General features: G+C 62.5%; 1 protein-coding gene across 1 annotated transcript in view; it reads right to left on the bottom strand.

The window, feature by feature from the left end:
• Positions 1 to 19,400, bottom strand: part of AATK (apoptosis associated tyrosine kinase) — a gene marked incomplete at both ends in the record, with an annotated part of 38,013 nt that extends 18,613 nt beyond the window's left edge. Inside the window, one exon of the mRNA XM_082861812.1 lies at positions 19,346 to 19,400. Within this exon, the coding sequence (XP_082717938.1) occupies positions 19,346 to 19,400 (55 nt within the window). The remainder of the gene's footprint in view (positions 1 to 19,345) is intronic.
• Between the last annotated feature and the right edge of the window lie 1,446 nt (positions 19,401 to 20,846).

The following is a 20,846-nucleotide window of genomic DNA, read 5'->3' on the forward strand; positions in this document are numbered from 1 at the left end:
AGAGCCCTTCTCTGAGCCCGCAGGCCGGCGCCTACAGCCTGGGCCCTGCTGGCCGTGAACTCCTGAAACAGACCAGTGTCTGGCAGAGACACCTGTTGTATCAACACAGCGTGAACGAACACACACACGGGGGCACACACACTATGTACGCACACACACATACCCTCTCTTCCAGTCCCCCCGACAAGCCTGCTCAGGAGGTATCATTGTGCCCACTTTAGAGGTAAGAAAATTGAGGCTCAAGGAAGTTATAGATGCACCCAAACACTGACAGGGCTGGTGCCTGGGGGCCTGGGTAGACCCACTCCTGGCTCCTGGCTCCCTGCTCCTCCACCATCCACCAAAGATGCCTACGGGGAAGGTCCCGCTCGTGCCCTTAGGATCGGCGCCCACTAACAGTCTGGGAGGCCCATATGGGGTCCCATTCATGCCCCACCTCTTCCCAGAGGGCAAGAGGGGTCAGCACCTCGTTTCATTCTTTTGACAACCTCAGTGAGAGGTGTAACAGCCCAGGGATGCTCTCTGTGTCAAGGGCTAGAGGAACACTCAGGGCCTGGAAACACCAATAAGCCTGTGTTCACTGATGGAGGAAAGAGAACAGTGCCAGGACCACAAAGGGCGCAGAGGCCCATCAGGTTTGACACTGGGGCAGTGGGGCCACGAGGAGGGGGCAGAGCAGCCTCAGGTGGGTATTTGGTTCCGCAGAGCAAATAAGCAACATACTGGAGCCAGTGCAGGACGGGGAAGAGCCGGAGGTGCCCGCGGCGGGTGGCGGTGCCTGCACGACCCCAGGGTATGGGCATCTGGCACACCTATAGTGCACAGACAGGCACTGACCTGTGTGTCTGTACTCGTGCACCTGCACATATGTCCTTCCATGCTCTGTCCACTGAGGGGGCCTGGCAGCGGTGACCCCGAAACCATCCCCCCAGTACCAGGCCACTCACACACCAGAACGACACCACGAGTGCCCGGGAAGACAAAAGTTGCAAATGGCTTTGTTGTTTGTTTCAGAAATGAAAAACCCATTCAAACAAACCTCAGGCCGTTCACCTCTGCAGCAGAGCATCCAGCCACGGCTTTGCTCCCAAACTCCGAGCCCTTCACCTCTCTGTGGCCACTCACCCTACCGTGACCGTCAGCCCCACGCGAGCCCAGCACGGGAAGGCCCACTTCCAACCGTACCCCAAGCCCAGACGCCTGCCGCTCTACCCTTGGCCTGGGGAACAACTACACAGCCCGCAGGAGGGCAGCTTGGCAGTGAGACGCAGGTCGGTTGGGGGGGGGGGGGTTCCTCACCGCCCACCAGGTGGCACTCTCTGGCCGTTTTCTGTCCAAGGGTTCAGCGGGGAGAGCCTTCCTGTAGACTCTGGGCAGGTAAGAAAGGATCAGAACACCAGCCTCTGGACATGGCCATGAAGCCCAGCACATACACCACCGTGCCAGCCCCCTTCTGTAACCGTGAGGGGCTCCAGAACTGAAGCCAAGGTCTGGGGGCTGCAGGGCTGGGTACCAGGCACCAGGCCCCTGGATGTGGGGAACAAACGCCCCGCTTGTGCGGCTGGTGGCTGGCTCAGAGGGGTGCATGCCACCCGGGGGTCCAAGCTTGGGGCTACTGCACTTGGGACCCACCAGCATCGCGGCACATGGCCTCAGCTAACACCCTGTGACAGGAGGGTCCCCTGAGGCACTGCCCTGCTGGCTGGCCGTGCCTGGCCTGGGCCCCACTCGGGGGACCCTAGGCCTCCACGGGTGTTTCTGTCCACCCAATGCCTCCGGGACCCATTTCTGCAGCACTGTCACCAGAGGTTCCATCCCTGCCCCCAGACCCTGCCCCCAAAGCAGAAGGGAAGGCCAGACCCTCACGGCACCCACAGCTACTGCCCAGCCCCACAGAGCACAGTGGCCACGCATGGACAGGCACCGCCTCGGAGGGCCCTGGCGGGGGCAGCAGCTCCCAGGTCAGGTCATAGTCAAGGGCCGCAGGCTGGGCTGCCCAGTGCAGCTCCAGGAAGGGAGGGTGCCGGGGCCAGAGGTGAGGGGAGCCTGCTAAGCAGAGGAAGACCAACCCCCTACAAAGAAGCCTCCCTTGCACACTGGGGCACTCGACCACCGTGGGGCCTGGCCCCGTGGTCCTCCCCACAGGAGATGGGCACCTGGCGGGCAAGTGCTGGCACGTCTCTGTGACCATGTGCCAGTATCAGGGGGCTCCTGGTCATGGTGGGAAGAAGCTACCTGCTCACCCTCCCCAGGCTGCGCTGGGGCAGCTCCAGGCCAGGCTGGGAGGGGGCTCAGGGCCTCGCCGGGCTAGAAGCTCCACCAGCTGTGGGACCCTGAGCCTCAGCTTCCCCATCTGGAAATGGGGCCACCCCACACCGAGTGTGCAACAGAGGAACACCAACCCAAGATGTCAGCTAGGCCTGGCACACACCACAGACCCCCTACCACAAGACCCCACCCCCCGCCCTTTCCCACTTCAGCTCAGCCCCAGGTAAGGGGTGAAGGGTGGGCTAAAAGGTGCTCCAGGCCTCCTGCTGGCTGAGCGGAGGGCGAGGAGAGGAGGAACAGGGGCCCAGGCTGGTCCCGCAGCGAGGCCACAGGGCGGCCACTCACCACCTGCTCCTCTCTGCCCCCATACTGCTGCCCAGAGGGCACGCCAAGATTATAAAAATAACCCACAGACCCAGGTGAAGTTCAGACCACCGGGAGTCACCTGGGAGTGGCCAAGGGTGGCCCTGCAGCCCGAGCCCTTGGTTGTACCCCATTCAGTGAGCCCCCCGCCCCTGCACTCACTCACCTCCAGGCAGGAAACGTAGCCCCCGCGGGCACCCAGATCCCAGAGCCCCTTCAGGCCCCACTTCGCCAATCTCGGTCCAGCTGGGATGGGGGAGGCCCACCACACACGGGGCAGGGCAGGCAGGACTGCTGAGTGCTGGCAAGCTCTCTCTTAGGGTCCATTTCATCGTCCAGGTCTGCCCTGGGGCTGTGCAGACCTCCTCCGGCGTGTCCAAGCCTCGGGGGCATCAAGGCGGGGGCAGGGCACTCATGCGGTGTGGCCTCCATGGCGTGGGGTGAGGCTCCCACTGCTTCAGCTCACACCCGCCTCCTTCTGAACTCTAGACCCTGCCTTCCAGGGTCCCCAGGGTCTGCTCACTCCCCACGTGTCCCGTGTGCCCCACAGCGGGGTGAGCTCCTCAGTCCCTGGAGCCTCGTCCCGGACGCCGAGCTGCCTGCGTCCCCGGAGCCGCTCTGCAAGCTTCCTCCGTCCGAGCCGCCCTGGGCGGGGCAGGTGGCCTCAATATGAACTGCTTTAAGCAGGGGCAGGTGGCCCCCATCAGAGGCTCCTTAAGCAGGGGCAGGTAGCCCCATCAGAGGCTCCTTAAGCAGGGGCAGGTGGCCCCCATCAGAGGCTCCTTAAGCAGGGGCAGGTGGCCCCCATCAGAGGCTCCTTAAGCAGGGGCAGGTGGCCAAAGTGGTCCTTCACTGGGAGGGGGATGGGTAGCATCTCAGCCATGGGCTAGGTTCCTGCCAAGTGACCGTGGGCGTTGGCACACAGCCCTCCACCGTTGTAGGGCTCACTCCCCAAGGCCCCTTTCGCCGTGGGGGGCACCCACAACCGGGGGCACCCACAGCCAGGGTCACCGGGCAGGCACATAGCCTGCCTGTCTTCACCCAAAGGGCTGGGGTGAGGAAGTAACAGACAGGAGCCTGGGGCCCCCGGCCAGGACCCCTCCCTGCCCTCCCCAGTGCCCCATGCCCGCTCTGTGGGCAGAACTGGGGCCAGGGAGCCAGGACACTGGGAACAGGGTGGTGACATCACAGGGAGAAGCAGCGCCCGTGGGTGGCTGAGAGCACACAGGGCAAACCCTGGGCCCAGACCCCTCAACGGGCCCACAGCCTACGGGGCTGGAAGAGGCAGGGGCTGGGTCGGGGATTCTGGAAGGAAACCTCACGGGGTGGGGGTGGGGGGTCCCTGGGGTGGTGCTCCCTGAGAGCAGCGGCCAGCCCACCCGCACCTCCACCAGCAGGGGTCACGTTTCTGGCGTAAGAGGAGCTCTTTTTTGTTGTGATTAAGGCTCTACTTTAATCAGATGAATTCACACAGGAAAGGACTGAGAGTCCAGCTCCCTTATGTGAAAACGCAGGTTGTAAAAGCCGACATGGTCATACGATACAAACACCTGTTAACCATCGACCATCACAACAAAGGTGGTGTGTGCGGAGCCAAGAGGCGCCTGTCCCATCTTCCCTGACACCCAGGAGTATTCACACCCCAGGGTAACAAATGCTCAGCAGCTCACCTCTGACACCCACCAGCCCCTACAACACCCCAAAGCCCACGCAGCATCTGAGCCAGAGCAGCAGGTAGACCAGAACCACCCCGCGTTCCTGGCCGCTCCTCTGTCTGAGGTCCCGCCTCTGCGGCGCCCTCCTGTGGGGATGATTGATGGTGGACCCTGTTTCGTTAGATACTTCTTAAAATAATAATTCTATCCACCTGCAGAAGCAACAGAGAAAACAAGACAGAGACGACCAGCTTCCCCCCGACCCAGCAGGCCTATGGCCTCCATCGGCCCAATTCTGCTGCTTGAACGGGACCCTGCCTTCCTGGCCAGCCCGGTGGCCTGACGAGCACTGCTGGGCAAGGCCCCGCCATTTCCAAGGAGGCACAGCGTTCGGTAAAACTGCATGGCCACGTTTAGGAAGAGTAACTCACGCTTACCGGGCACCTGCTGTGTCCCAAGGGTCTCCCGTGGACGCTTTCTCTGCCAGGAGGGGCCCCTTTCCAGTTCATGATGAGCAAACAGAGCCCGCCCCCACCCCCCAGCCTCATGGGTCAGATCTCACCCGTACCACCCAGCTTCCCGCCTGGAACCACCCTTCTCTGGCCCCATCCCACCTCCACTGGGCCAGGCACATGTGGGGGTCTGAACTGCAGGCCATTTCAGGGTGACAGCCCCCCACACAGCTGCAGCCAGGCACCACCTCCCAAGGCAGGGACACCGGGTCCACCAATGGGTCCCCACCCCTCCTTTCCCTCCCCTCCCCCTCCCCCTCCTTCCTCCCCCTTCTCCCTTCCTGCTTTTCCTGCTTCGTTTTCAAGTTCAACACATTCTTTGAGTATTCCCCCCTCCCACACCTTCTCTGCTGTCCCCCAGATCACCTCAGGGACCTGCAACTGGGGTAGGGAACCCAAGGGAGACAGGTGGGCCAGAAGACCCTCCTTCCAGACCCCACAGGGCTAGAGTCCCATGTCCCCAAGCCCTCTTTGCCTCCTGGCCATCCCACAGTCCCCCATAAAGCCTGCCAGGTGCTGGCTCTGGGACTCTGCCCCCACCCTGTCCCCCGAGTACACGACTGTAACACCCGCCACATGACAGGTCCTATCCAGTTCTCCAGGACCAGCCTGATCCCACTGGGAGGGCGGGTAAGCAGGGGGCAGGAGTGGGGTCCAGCGTCAGGGTCTGGGCACGAGCCACACCACCCATGGCCCTCAGTGGATGGACATGGAAGGGGAGGGGGGAGGGAAGCTGGTTTAAGCTGGGGTGGAGGCTGCAGGGCCAGGACCTGGGTGTCCCTTGGGGACAGATCCCCCCATGCCCACCCTGGAGGCCTCAGGGCCCTTCACAGGGGCTCCTTTTTTGGGGGGCCTGGCCCTGCAGGTGACATGGGAGGGGTGACACGGATCCTATGCTCCCCAAAGGGGGTGGACATCAGTACCCAGCAGACCCCTCTGGTGAACCAACCTCGGTGCTGGCGCTCTCTGGTCCTGGCCTTGGTCCGTCTCCAGGGAGGGCTCCGAGGGGCTGGTGGGAGGAGGGGGATGGACCATTTGTGGGGGGAGCTGTGAGGAGGGGAGGGAGCAGTTCTGAACAGAACCAGGTACCAGGCCGGGCTTCTTGTAAAAGGAGTGACTTGTTCCACCAATGAGTGGGGGTGAGGTCAGGTGAGTGGTGTCCATCAGGGGGCTGTCACATGACTTGGGTCACCCCACCTCCCTCACCCCCTCCCAGGCACCCATCAACAAGACCCATGGCCTTGTAGTGGATGAAGCTCTAAACAAGAGAAACTAGAAAAAGTGCAGAGAGAGGGATCTTGCCTTTCTAACTCTTAACATGTCCAAAAGCTACAATCATTAAAACCATATGGTTCTGCGGCAGAGATGGGCCAACAGGTAAAGAGCGAAATCACAGCCCAGAGCCAGGCCTGGCCTCAGCGGAAGACCCTGCACAGAATGCCCGGCCCCGTGTGGTCTTGCCTCAGACCACACACCAGGATAACTTCAGATCGACATCAGTGAGTCAAATTATAGCATCTGAGAAGAAAATAGACAAATATCAGGCTTCTCAATGGAGAGGGATTTTTAAGCTAAAAGCAACGGAAGGAATCATGAAAGATCAATGGGTTTGGCCACATAGAAACATATGTTCCATAAAAGCCCCAAATTAAAAGGAAACAACAATCCAGGACGAATGATTGACAGAAAATTTGTCAAGGACTGATTTGACTACTTTTGGGAGCACACAATCAGCAAAAACTAAAAAAATACATTAAGACCCCAAAACAGAAACAAGCAAACACCACACAGTCAGCCCACAAACAAGGAAATACAATTTGACCAGCCCACAGGAAAACGTGCAGCCTCGTCCATAATAAAAGGAACGAAATGTCACACCCGATGTCAGCTTCTCGACCACGTGAATTCTTAGAAGCTGGTGTCTGGCCGAAGCCCACACACCAGGACCAGCTGCCCAGGCGCTCTGGTGGGCGTAAGTTGGAGCAGCCTCTGGAAAGCGATTTGGAGACATGCATGCAGGGCCTGGGAGACCTGCCAACTCCCAGGCCTAGTGATTCCAGGTCTGGGAATTTAAACGAGAGAGCAGCCTGGATGGCACACAAATCCAGACTAAAAACAAAGGAAGGAGCAAGTTAACATCACAGGCAGGAATCGCTTCACACAGAGATGTTCCCTGCAGTGGTGTTTATAAGAGTAAAAACCAGCCTAAATAGTCACAATAAAAGGATTCCGTAAAAACAATAGTACATTTGCAAAAGAAGCCACAGAGAGTGAATTTAAGATGTTTTAAATAAATGAGGAAATATCAACTTTATGCTAATTTTAAAAAGTGGATACACAAGGAAACGGTTGGGCTCAAAGCAAATGCTTGTTATTTGACTACGGAGTCAAGGGTTCATGGGGTCTCCCAAATATATATCCTTCATGAGTTTTGACATATCCGTACACCAAACCCATCAAACCCAACACTTTAAACATGCTCAGTTTAGTCTATTTCTATTATGCCTCAGTAAATTTGAGAACAAGAGGCAGGACATAGAATTGTTTATAAATCCTGATCACAGCCATGTTAAAAAAAAAAAAAAAACTAACTGGAAGAAAATATCTCAAAATGTGAACAGTGATTGTCTTGGGTGGTAGAATTCTGGGTAGTTAATACCTTCTCGTCTGCAGTTTTCATATTTTCTACAATAAGCATGTACTACGTCGAGAGTCAGGTTGTGTATAATTTTATTTAATTATCACCCACGCCTAACCCCATCCCTCTCGTCTTTAAAGACCCCCACGGTCTCACCGTAAATAGAATGGAGCCCAGATCCTGTCCTGGCGTCACAGGGTCCTGGGTCTCCACAGGTCTCTGTCTGCCCCCCACCCCACACTCAAACCCCACCTGGGGGAGCCACATGGCTGGAGGTCAGTAAGGTTTCCCCAGGGAAACAATGGGGACACAGAGGTGGAAGGTGGAGGTGGCCTGGATCGGCGAAGAGAAGGGTCAGTGACTCCAGCCATCCTCAGGTCAGTGGAGCCACGTCTCGCGGCCAGAGTGCAGGAAGGAAAGCAGGTTGTGCCTCACTCTGGGTCCCGGGGTGGCCCCTGCACCCTCCACCTCCTCAGCCGCCCCCTTCACTGTCCTGGGCTAGACGCCATCCTCCTCCCAAGTGGACCCAGGCTTGGCCTACATCCCCTCCTGACCCCGTCAGGGCCCCAACTCCCACCCTGGTCCCCAGCTTCTTCTGGGGCCCCAGACCCCAATATCCACCTGGCCCTGGCCCTTCCCTTGGGTGTCCTGGAGCATCTCAAACCAAAGCCAGCATGGAGTCCCTGTCCCCCTCAAGGCAAACCCGCTCCCTGGGTCCCTCCCACCCCCTCCCCAAGTGGGAGACCCCAACTGCCTCTGGATTCCTCTTGCCCCCTCCCCACATCCAGCCCTGCTGAGGCCAGTGAGCTCCATCCCATGGCCCAGACCCTACCCAACCTCCTCGGGGGTCTGTGGTTTCCAGGCGGTTCCTCACCTGGGACTGAAGCCATCTTCCAAAAGCGCCACCCACGAGCCCCCTCCGAGCCCTCTACCTGCCTGCCTGCCCACTGCTGGCCATTCCCCCACTGCACCTTCATCCTCGCTGGCCCCTCGGCCTGGCCCCGTCCCAACATCCCCAGGAGCCTGAGACACACGGCACTCAGGAAGCATTTCCAGTCAGCCCCCTCCAGCCTCAAGGCCCAGTGCCTCGGTCTCCCAGTCTGCTGGGAGGGGCCGCGTGCTGCCGCCTGGCTCAGCAGCCACTCTGAAGAGTAAGGGAGCCATCTGAGCCACTAGGACAGCCATGATCTTTAAAACAGAAAATAACAGTGTTGGTGAGGATGTAGAAGAAAAAGGAGCCCCCGCGCAGCTGGTGGAGAAGCCGTGGGCGAGTCCGATGGCCCCTCCACGGCACTGCATGGTCCATCCCTATGGAGTGTGCAGAACAGGCGGGTCCAGGGGACAGGGCCCGGGACGGGTACTGTAGTGGCACAGGGCTTCTTTTTGGGGTGATGAAAAGGCTCTGGAACTAGAGAGGTGGTAGCCGCACAACACTGTGAACGTACTAAATGCTACTGACCCGTACACTTTAAAGGGGTTAAATTCACGTTATATGAATTTCACCTCAATTTAAAAAGATGTTAAGCAAGCGGTCTGACACCTGTGGAGACCGGGTCAGGGGTGTGCCAACCCTGCCGGCCCCCATGGGCGGGCACCCCCAATGCGCCCCTGGCTGGCTCACTGCTCCCCCCAAGAGCCCCTTTCCAATCTGCACCAGACGCCCATAGCCTCATCCTTCACCCACTCCCTTGGGGCGCTGCCCAAACCCTCCTGGAACAAAGGCCACTTCCACAACAGTGAGGGTCCTGGACGACCCCCCATCGCGGCCAAACACCATGGGGAGCCCACTCCTCGACCAGCATCTCTGCCGGGGGCCGTGGGCTCCGAGGCCAGAGCACCAACTGCCTCCCTGCTACAGCCCCGTCTGGCCCTTGAGGTTCACTGGACGTTCCATCCTACTGTCGGAAGTCAGGGGGAACCCGGCCCCACCCCTGCTACTCAGGACACACACAGGCCAGGACCCTGTCCACTCGTCCACCCTGTGCCCACCTACCACCAGGGCCCAGCACCCTTCCTGGCCCCCAGCTTGTTCCCCTGTGGAAGGAGGGGAGGTCTCAGATCCCCGTTGTGGCCAAGTAGCCTCGAATACCCCCACGGGGTCACCCACCCCAAGTACAGCCAAACTGCTGTTCTGAGCGCCTGGCAGCTGCCTACGTGCCCCCACCTCGTACCGCACCTAGTCCAGGGCCGGCCACAGGCTCTGAGGCCCTGAGGATCTGCTCCCGTGGCTCACACCGAAGCCCACGGCACCACGGTACCACATGAGGACACAGAACAGCCGGCCCAGCCCCCACTGGCCTACGGTTCCAGTGGGGGCAACCAGGCCCTCCGAGGGGCCCCGCCCAGCCCAGGCAGTGAGCCTGGCTCCTAGCGAGACAGCCACGCCCCCTGGTATTCCCAGTGCCCCAGCCGGCCTGCCTGGTGCGGATGCAGCCGACAGGGGCTCACACCCGGGGTCACCAGCAGGCTGGGGCGGGGCCCTGGCAGGGCATCGGAGGGCATCCTGGCACCAGTGCCCCTGCCCAACAAGCCCGCCCGGCGATGCAAACAGGATCTTGTGCAGGAAGAAGCTGTGCAACCTGGGCGGGCATCTCTGAGTTACGAGGCCGAGGTGAGCGGACAGCACGAGGGGCAGAGCTCTGCGTGCCCAGGCCTCCAGGGGCCCATCATCTGTCCCTTATACTCCCACCTCCCAACCCGCAGCTGGGGCAAGTGGCAAGAGGCCGGGGCTTCCCCGGACAGAGGGCAAGTAGGAGGGGCATTCATACCCCCATGAACCATCCGGAAGGTGGGCCCGGCGCTGAGGGGCCCGTGGGGTGGAGTTTCTTGGCAAATGTTTGCCCAAAGGCCCAGACATGGAAGTTCCCCTGGAGAGGAACAGAATCCTCTTGGCGGAGGAAGGGAAGCAGGTCACTGGACTGTGTGGCGCCTCCCAGGCAGGACCCAGGCCCACCCCATCCTGGAGGACCCAGGCCCATGTCCTCACTCCTCCCCCAAATCTCTGAGGTCAAGTAGAGAAATGAAAGGACGCTGGTGACTGATATCAGAGCCCTGACTGCTAGGACGCAGGGGTCGCTTGGGCCCCGGCACACCCACCTCCCCCTGGGCCTCCCAGGATGAAAGCCGCAGCTGCAGGATGCCCCCATCCCAAGAGCTGGCGCTGGGTGGGGCAGTCACGGACGGCTCTCAGTCCCAGCCCGCCACCCCACCAGGCTCACCCTGACCGCCTCAGAATGCAGCTCTGGGCAGGGGTGCAGCAACCCCACCTCCGCGGCCGCCCAGGCTCCACCCCGGCAGGTGAGAGGGGCCCGAGACACGTCTCCATGGGGAGGCTGCGCCCCACTGCCCCCACCCCAGGACCTTCCAAACCTCTTTACCTGCAGTCTGGATGTCCTAATGTACAGAGACAGGTGTGGATGCCACCTGCGGCATGGAGTACAGACGGCGTTGGGGCCGCATGGGGCCGAGGACATCACTGGGGGAAAGGGGCCGGCAAGCAGGCATCCTGGACAGTCTTGCACCCCAAGGACTGAGGGGAGGGCTGGAAGGTGGAGGGCGCTGCCTCCGGGGGAGGGAAGCTCAAATGTCCGGCGGCTAAGTGGCTGCAGCCATTCTGCCGGCTTAAGTGTCAACCTGAAGTGACGGACCTAGACCCGGCAAAGTCCACGGACACACAGACAAGCAGCTGGGAGCCCACCCCCCAAGGCCCCCACGGACACACGGGTCACAGCAGCCGCCTACACAGGAGGGTTCTTTCCCCGACCCCGGACCGCAGACCCTTGGCAGGTGGCTGGACGGTCGGCGTGGTCGGAAGGGGGTGTCATCCCCCCTCCTGCCGTCCACAGGGGGTCAGGAACTACACCATCACCCAGAGCCTAAGAGGGGAGCCCGAGGGCTCTCACTGCCCAGCGGCAGGGGAGAGCCGGGGGCCTGGGCCTTCCCCCGGAGAACCAGAGAGGGGACACACTCACACACACATCCCCACGTCCTCACACAGGTGCACTCATGTTTACACATGTGCTCACCCACTCCCACACACACACTCCCCCCACATCCTCACCCCCACTCAGACCCCTGCACACATGCTCACATACACTCCCAGCACACACATCACACCCACCCACGTGCACGCACTCTCACACCTCTCACGCCAGGAGACATGCTGGCAGTATGGGTTTGGACACCCAGCCCGGTCCCCCTCAGGCCAGGACCAGCGCTGGACATAAACACAGTCGCCGTGTGTGCCACGAGCTCAGCACCAATGAGCAACACCCCTTCTGCCGGCGTGTGACAAGGCCAGCCTGGTCACCACCAACAGAGGCCCCTTGACTCTTTCCCAGGAGCCCCAGGACCCACCCCAAGGCTAGTCCTGGGGCAGGGTGGGCACGCAGGATGTCCTCAGCCCTGGCCCCCCAAGCCCTGGTGACCAAGCAGCCCAAGGCACACAGCAGGAGTGGTTGGGTGGGGGGTGGCTGGGTGAGAACAGGGAAACACGGGCACTGCAGTCCCGTCTCTCCGCTCCCGGGGCCGCTCCCACTGACACCGTCTCCCCTACACAAACGGCCTCTCATTGGCCCCCAGCCTCCGTCTGCCGGTCCCTCCACGGCTTGCACGTCCCTCGGCCCCCACTCCCTGCAGGGGCTAGAGGGTGACCCCCTCTGCCCACCCTGTTCATCTGAGGACCCTGCCCTGACACCTGCTGGGCACGGGGTCGCCCCGAGGGGTACTGAGCTGGATGAATGAGTCCCTCTCACAAGCATGGGCGGGGGAGCATCGGGGGAGCATCTGTGCAGAGGCCAGAGGCAGCCAGGCTCAGATCCACCCAGGAGAAAACCTACAGATGCACGGCTAGACCCAGGAAGCACTGCAGCCAGTCAGTTTCAGACAGGACTTGCAGGGCCGCCCATCACAAGAAGGAAAAATAAAGCAGAATCCGATGCACTGGCTCCCACTCCAGCACCAGCTGCTGAGGGGTGGGAGGGCAGCCCAAGCCCAGAACTTCCTGCCATCCTGGCCTCCAAGTTTCTGCCTGGAACCCAGTGTGGGCAGAGAGTGGGGTGAGGTGGGCTGGGGCAGCAGGGGCAGGGCTCAGGTCAGGTGTGGCCTCAGCCAGGGGCAGGACTGTGCAAGCCCTGGCCCCGCCCTCCCTGAGCAGGCCCCGCCCTCCCTGAGCAGGCCCCGCCCTCCCTGAGCAGGCCCCAGCCAGGGGCTCCCTCCAGGGCTGAGTGGCCCAAGAGGGAGCACGACCATCCCTCTGGGTCATTCATCCCCAGGGGCCAGAAACTGCCTCTTGAGGATGCCTGCCTCATGCCAAAAGGATTCCAGGCGGCTTCCTGGGATTAACAAGCTGGCCTACACCCCTGGTTTGCTGGTAATGCTTAACAACCGGCTCTCTGGAAGAAAGAGACGGAGGAGGTTTCTGACGTGGAGGCTTTGCAGGCTCCTGGGGCGCAAATTCTCCCACCACAGCCCGTCTCAAGCCACCAACCTGACGCCACTGAGCACGCGGGTCGGGAAAGACTTGCCCCAGCGGTGCCTGCATACCCTGCCCCAGACCAGTGAGACAGCTAAGGTGTGAAAGCATCAGCCCTGATGCACACCTCTGACCTCAGTTCCAGAACATATAAATACCACCCACAGCCGGGCAGGCCTGGCTCACACGGGGAATCCCAGAAGACGACTTCAAATGGCCAACAAGCCCCCAGAAAGGCACCCAGGGCGTCAGGCAGCAGAAAAGGCGAGTCACGCTGTGGCCCTGCAGGAGCAGGGCCTCAATGCTGAGTGCTGGGCAGGGGCCTGCGTGTGGTGGCCCAGCCCTCAGCATCCACGAAAGCTGCCCCCAGACCCAGGCCCACTCCCTATGTTCCAGTGATAGAAAACGGAGGGCCCATGGAGAGAGACACAGACACCCCTGAGCTGCACGCCTGCAGGTAGGAAATGTCCAGACAGGCGATCTCCAGAGACAGGAAGCACATGAGGGGCTGCCGGTGGGTGTGCGGCTAGCACGAGGGGGACAAAAGTGTTCTGAAACAGTGGTGATGGCTGCACACTTCTGTACATACAGTAAAAAGCACTGAAGTGTACACTTGAAATGGATGAATCATACGGTACGTGAATCATATCTCAATAAAGCTGCCAGAAAAAGAGGGAAGAGACGGCGTTGGGATGCCTGGAGCTGGGCAGAAGGCAGTATCTGTCGACGGCTGGGCAGAGAACCTGCCGTTTCGCTGTCAACAAGGAGTGACCTCGGGCATGAGGCCGAGCGCGCCCAGCCAGACTCCTTCCTATGAGCATACTGTGCGGGTGGCGTCCCCCAAAAGTGGGATTCCTTCTTCCCAGGGGGGTGCCCGGACAGCCAGGTGGGCCTCACAGCAAGTGGAGCCGAACCACCTGCCCGGGACTACAGGCAGCTCCACGCAGACAGCCACCAGCCCATTACACAGTCACCACACATCCCTCTACAAGCGACCACCTGCCACATCCCACCGTGAGAGGCGACCGGGGACCCACCCCAGCCTCCAGATGCCGGCCAGCATCCTGCTGCCCCACCTCACACACCCTCTGTGGCAAGGGACCCCCAGGCTGCCCAGAACCACCCACTGCCCTGGACCTGCCCATTCCTGTCCTGCCACTTCCTCTGGCAGAGCCAGAGCAGGGGCTGGGGACCTCGCGAGTACGAGCCCCTGTCCGCTCATGCCCGGCCCCAGGGCTGGCAGTGGGAGAGCCCACACCCTCCCAGAAACCCCCACATACCTAGCTCTGGCGGCCGCTCCCGCGCGGCTCCAACTGCTAACTCCAGAGTCACCCTCAGCAGACCTTCCCTGACCCCAGGGCACCCTGGCCCCTGCCCCCCAGGCTGACACTGGCAGAGGAAGGCAGGGACCCGGCGGGGACACTGCCTACTGCGACAGGCCAGACAGGCTGCCTGGGAGCTGGCTCTGGCCCGGCGTCCGCTGCCCTCATTTCCTCTGCCGGCTTCCTCTGCCGGGGGAGGGGAGGCCACGGGCCGCCTGTCCTGCTGGTGCTGGCTCCTCTGCAAGACGCAGCTGGACGCCGAGAGCGAGGCCCCAAGGTGCCCAGATGAGGGCTACTGGCCTGGGCCACAGCTGCCTTCCTATCACTGCGGTCCAGTGAACTCGCATGTTCTGAGGCGCCTGCACACGTGTTACCTTGCTTTCCTCCAAAGACATGTCCAGGTGGGTAGGGCTGTCCCAGTTTACACAGAGGAGATGGAGGCTGGCATCAAGGCAGAGGCAGGCTCGGCCCCAGATGAGGCCCCGTGGGGCTCAGAGCCGCCCTGCAGGAGTGTCCTGGGGCAGCTATCACAACGTGCCACAAACTAGGGCCTTAACACACATGGAGTGTCTGACGTTCTAGAGGCCGGACGTCCTGCATGAGGGCCACACTCCCTCCAGAGGTTCCGGGGCACAACCCTTCCTGCCTCTCCCAGCTGTTGGAGGCCCCAGGCCTTCCTTGGCTTGTGGCTGCATCAGCCCAGCTTTGCCTCCATTGTCATGTGGCATGGGACATCCTCCTCCCTCCTGAATCTCCCCCTGCTCTCTTGTAAGGACCCAGCCATGGAGTTAAGCCACCTTAATCCAGGATGGCTTCATCTTAACTTATTACAGCTCCAAATGCCCTATTTACAAACAAGGTCCCATCCTGAGGCTCCAGGTGGACATGAATTTGGGGGGATGCTATTCCACCCATGAGCCCTTGACCTGGGGAAGGTGGAGAACAGGGAGGAGGATGGAGAATGGGCGGACCTGCTCAAGGGCAGTGACTGCAGGTGGCCGGGTGACAGTGGGGCAGTCCTTCAGGGCCAGCCACCGAGAGGGACGGCTCCAGGCTCCTCAAGCCTCAGGCCACCGGGACCCGGTGACTCAGCCCATCAACTGAAATGAGAGCAGGGGTGAGGCTGAGGGCCAAGGGTGGGGCGGGGGTCTGGCTCCCCTCAGCCATGACCTTGACCACCCCCCGCAGGAGACCACAGCGCCCACGGCCCAGCCCAGGCTCGCACACAGGTGAAGGCATCTGTGAGCATGCGTGCATTCGTGTGTGTTCACGTGTGTGAGTGCCTGCGTGAGCCCGGGCACCGGCGCATGTAAAGCCACCCAGCATGAGGGAGAAGCAGCCCGTTTGTGAGAAGAGCATAGGCTGGAGAATGTGCTAGAATGCAAAGAAACTGCCCAGGGGAGGGCTGTGGCCTCCCTCCTGCCCTGAGCTGGCCCACACCCCCAGACTCAGCCCCAGAGCCACAGCTTCCACCCTGGGGCCAGCCTTTCTCGGGGCGCGGGGAGGGAGTAACACTCCGGCCCTTGACGGCCCTCTCCCCCCAGCCTGAGTCGATCTGGGGAGGGCCTGATGGAGGGGACGGGGGGCGGTTGTGTCAGGCAGCATCTGCCTTCAGCTAGGCCCCGTGGGCAGCAGCCAGCGAGCGGTGGGCCACCAAGTTCAAGAACCACTGCCAGCACGTGTCCGTCAGCCAGAGAGAGGGACCCCCAGGGCTGCAAAAGCCCGTTCCTGGGGGCCTCTCAGTCCTCAAGTCCCCAAGCGCACCTGTCCCCGTGCAGGATAGCCCAGGCCCAGCTGGAATGCCCTCCCTGCGCCCTGTTCCCCAGCGACACCTTCCCCCTAAGGCCCGGGCATGCCCAGCCCTGAGCCGGCACCTCGCACACATTAACGCTGGTGAGCCGGCTCCCAGGGGGGCCAGGCGCAGGACGAGGACACGGGCAGGCAGCAGCATGTGACCGAGAGGCTGGGGGCTGCCTTGTCTTCCACGAGCTTCCCCAAACTCCAGGTCCCGCCAAATGGTCCACGGCGACCCCTGCCCCAGGGTCAGCCTTGAGTGGTGCTCCCTGGGGACTGACCCTCACCCAGCGCTCCAGTCACCCACATGTGACCCTCAGGAGGGGACACCACAGTAATGCCCACCTACAGATTAAGAAACAGAGGCACAGAGAGGGCCATGGGATCAGGGAGGGGTTGGTCCACTACCTGCCCTACGGGGTCCTCAGAAGCTCCAGGCCCCCAGGCTCAGGACTGCAGAGCTCTGACTGAGGCCTACACCTGGCAGGCACCTGCTGAGGGCCTGGGCTGTACCCAGTCCCCCCGGGGCCGGAGAGGGTAAGAAACAAGGGCAGCTCCCTGCCTCAGACATTCCAGCAGGAGAGGCAACCCCCCGCCCCGCCCCTTAGAAGCCACACCTTCCCCCCACCAGCCAGACCCAGGTGCTCCCGATTCCCACGTGGCACCCTCATCACCCCTCAGCTCTTGGCTTCCATACCCCACCACCTGGTCTCCCCAGAGTGAGGTTTCACCTATGTGGGGCTGAGTCTCGGAGAGATTGAGTGACTGGCCCAAGGCCACACAGTGCTGAGGTCACAGGGCTGTGACTGCCCAGAAATCCCCCAGGGTCACCCACATCCTAAGGAAGAGCTGGACCCCAGAGGAGGCAGCCCTTCCGGATGCCCATCCGCGCCGGCCCATCGCCCCAGGAGCACATGCTGGGCCTGGCCCCCTCCAGTGGCCTGCCCTGCCCTTATCTGATAGGTGGTGGTGGCCCAAGCAGGAGAGCAGTTTAAATGAGGTCCCCCAGCCCCCAGGCCTCACTCAAGCGTGTGCCTCAAACTCAGCCCCTGTCACTCGCTACATAACCGCACCATTTTCACCACCTATGTGGAGAACTGCCACAGGACCCATGACGGACAAAGAGCTGGCGGTAGGCAGCAGACCTGGCCTGGTGACACTGTGAGGACCCTCGGCCTGGGCCAGGCCCCTCTGTCCATCCCTGAGTGTTGAGTGACCACAGAAACAAACTCCGAGACAGCCACAAACACGACTGTCCCCTGCCCTCCGAGTTTGGAGGACCCCGAGCAGGGTCCCCCCCTTAGACAGGGGCCAACTTCAAACAGAACCATCTCTCCCCGCTGTGAGGACGGGAGAGCCGCGCCACTGTGGCCTTGTCTCCACACCGCACCCCCATAGGAGCAGCCTCTGCTCATTGAGAGTCAAGTTTTCACCAGGCGCTTAACCGCTAACTGAGCTTGGGGTAGGCACAGCTATCCCATTTTACAGGTGAGAAAACTGAGACTCTGGAAGGCAAGGGTGGGCGGGGGGGGACTCCAGGGGGTGGGAGCTGGGCTCTGAACACTGGGCATTTAGCAGGAGGGCAGCGGACCCCACCCCACCCCCTCCCTAATGCCCACGTGGGGGCCAGCACAGAGCCCTGCACCCCAGCCAGCAACCCATTTCCAACATCTAGGGTGGCCCCTCCCACAGTGGGGCACAGTTCTCCCCTTCACTCCACCTGCAAACAGAAGATCTCCCCTTGCCTCCTGACAACTTTTTTCCCTCATAAGTCCTTAAACTGACACATTATAATTACATTGATCACAGCTGTTTACAGGGCCACTTGCAAGAGGAGCCAAGCTCAGCTGTCTCTCTAAGATGGGGGAAGGGTCTCGTGCTGGGACACACACACAGGGCAAGTCTGGGCCCCACAAAGAGTGCAAGAGGCAGGGCGTGGGGGAGGGCGTCGCCAACCCTGGGTCAGTCCTGGCACACGCCCCGCCACACTGCCAACGGTTCCAAGGCTGGACCCTCACTCCCCAGCAGCCGCACTGCATGGAGCGCTGGCTCGGAGCCAGCAGGACACGTGTCCCTAAAGGTTGTCTGGGCCTGGGACTGCTGAGCAGGGCCACCTCCAGCCCCTGCCCTCAGAGCCCAGCCAGGGCTGTCGCTGGCAGATTCTGGGCCATCCACTGGTGACTCCACATCCTCCAAGCTCCAGGAGTCGCCTTGGGAAGTCATTTCTGAGCCAGTGACACCCACACCCTAAGCCCAGCAGAGGAACCTGCTGTCAGGTCCCCTCCCCCAAGAGCAAATGCCTTCAGATGGGGCCGTATCCGGGGGACCCTGTGCATCACTGCACGAACTGGACCCTACTCCAGGGAGGGAGACCCAGGAGAGGCCGTCACGTGCTCACCCGGCTTTGTTTTGGCTGGATTAGCCTGTGCCAGAGCCCCAGTGACATGTGGGTAGGACTCTGGGCCCTTCGGCCAAGGCTCCAGGGCAGGGGTTTATCTCCCACTCGGGCCAAGGAGGGGGGTGGTGAGGCCAGCGAAGACAGAGGGAAGAAAGCCTACACCTCCTGGTGACAGATGCGGGCCTCCAGCTGCCCCTGGTCCCTCTGCCCACCACGGCCGCCCACAGCTGCCAGGAGGTCAGGCAGCCATGGGTAAACAGGCTGCCAGGGCCGCCAGCCTGGCCCCACGCCCCCTGCAGCCAGCTTGACAGCGCCACCTGGGCCTCTCCCTGCCCGGAGGGCCTGGGCATCCACTGAGGCCCATCTCTTCCGAGCCTCTGCTCAGTGGGTTCTGTCCTGTGGGTTGACCACTGCTCCCACCTCCCCATGCGGGCGACTGGGTGGCCTGGCAGGGCTCCCCAGAACCAGCTCCCAGCCTGGGGAGATGCCTCCCATGCTAAGACCGTAAATCCACGAGGGGCCATGGTCACCTGGGCCTGGGGGGGCGACATTCCCACACCTCCCGGGGGCTCTTAGTCCTGGCCACCTCCTCCCCTGGACACCTGGGGCCAACACGGGCCGTCCTGCCCGTTACCTGAGACGGAAGCTTCCACAGAGACAGGGCAGTGCCCCACTGCCCACCCCCGCTGCTGGAGGCCGCAGCCGTGCAGTGCCAGCCCCAAGGCCTGCCCGCCTCCGGGCTTCCAGGGGGTCCTGCGGGGAAAGCCGCTCCTTCTGCGGCTCCACTCAGAGTGGGGAAAGGGTTAACTTCCATGCAAAATAGGAAACCGGGGGCTCTGGAAGCATCATGTCCGCAGTTGGGCAGGTTAGGGGCAGCCGCAGCGGGCAGAGGGCCGGCAAGGGGCGCGGCCAGGGGACTCACCGGGGTCGAAGTGAGAGCTGAAGGCGAAGCTGGGGTTGAAGAAGGACGACGACATGGCCAGGGCCAGCAGCGCGTCTTGGCATCCCCCGGCGGGCGCTGCGCTCAGGACGCCCGCGGCCCGCGCCGCGCCATCACCCGGCCGCCGCAGGTGCGAGCGCGCCTTGGCCGCCGCGCCCGCCCAGCGCCCACAGCCGCAGCCGCGGGCCCGGCGGGGTGCGGGTGCGGGTGCCGGTGCGTGTGCGGGCGGCGGCGACAGACGAGGCGCCTCCCCCGGCCGGCCGCGGCGCCGCGGGGCTCCCGGGCTGGTGCAGTCCGAAAACACCGGCGGGAGCGCGCGCGCAGGGGGGGCTCTCTACACGGCTGGGGGGGCACGGAGACGCGCAGTGGGGGTACCCGAAGGCTGGGGGGGTACGGAGACGTGGGGGGGCACGAAGGCACGCGGGGACACAGGGACGCAGGATGGGAGATCCGGAGACGCGGGGGTGGCACGGAGAATGGGGGGGCGCTGGGAGGCGGAAGGTGCGGGAGGAAGGGGGCGGGGAGGGGGATACTGAGGCGCCGGTGGGAGCTCAAGAGACGTAGGATGGGAGACCCGAAGGCGCGGGGGCACGGAGGGTGGGGGAGGGGTGCTCGGAGGCGAAAAGTGCGGGCGGGGGGAGGGGGGAGGGACGGAGACTCAGGGAGGGGGCACCTGGAGGCGCGGGGGTGGGCAGAGGCGTGGGGGGAGGAGCGGGAAGGCGGGGGCGCGGCGGCGCGCGCGGGGGTGGGCACGGTGGCACGCAGGAGCAATACGAAAGCGCGCGCTGGGTGGCCCGGAGGCGCGGGCCCCGGCACGCGGGGGTCGGGGCCCCGCACGCGGCCTGCACACGCCGGTTTCGGAGGCAGCTTGGGTCCGGCCCCGCGCCCTCTGGGCGGCGCCCGCGCCGGCGGGGTGGGGGGGCTATTTTTGCCCAAACCGCCCGCGCCTGTGCCACGCTGCGACAACCGTGGAGAAGGAGCGGCCGCCCCCGCCCGGGAGGGAACAGCGCCGGGCGTTTAGGGCGGACGCGGCGGCGCCGGGCACCGAGGGACCGTCCCTCCCCGCCGGCTGCGCGCCCTGCCGCGCCATCTTGCGTGGATGAGGCGGCTTCAGGAGGGCAGGCGGGCTGAGCGCGCAGGGGGCTGGGAACCGTCCCCTCCCCACCCCCTGGGATAGGAGAGAGAGTTACTATGTAGCCAGGATTTGAGTTTTATGTAACTTGGGTCACTCACTCTACGTCCATCCATTCATTCTCCGGCCAGATGAGCAAAGCTGCTTGGCTGACCCAGCTGGAAGGCAGGGGGTTTGTGGGGGCAGGAGGGGCTCCTAAGGCTTTGGGGAAGAGCAAGGATCAGTGGAACAGGGGTGGCCAGGGACAGAGAAAGGATGGTGAGGCCAGCCCTCAGGAGAGGATGCCAGGACGCATCCTTCTTAACCTAAGATGGCCCGTCGTGTAGACAGTTCCCCCATGGGCAAAGGAAG

The sequence above is a fragment of the Leucopleurus acutus genome (genome assembly GCF_964270905.1).
Source record: "Leucopleurus acutus genome assembly, chromosome: 19".
NCBI classification, from domain to species: Eukaryota; Metazoa; Chordata; class Mammalia; order Artiodactyla; family Delphinidae; genus Leucopleurus; species Leucopleurus acutus.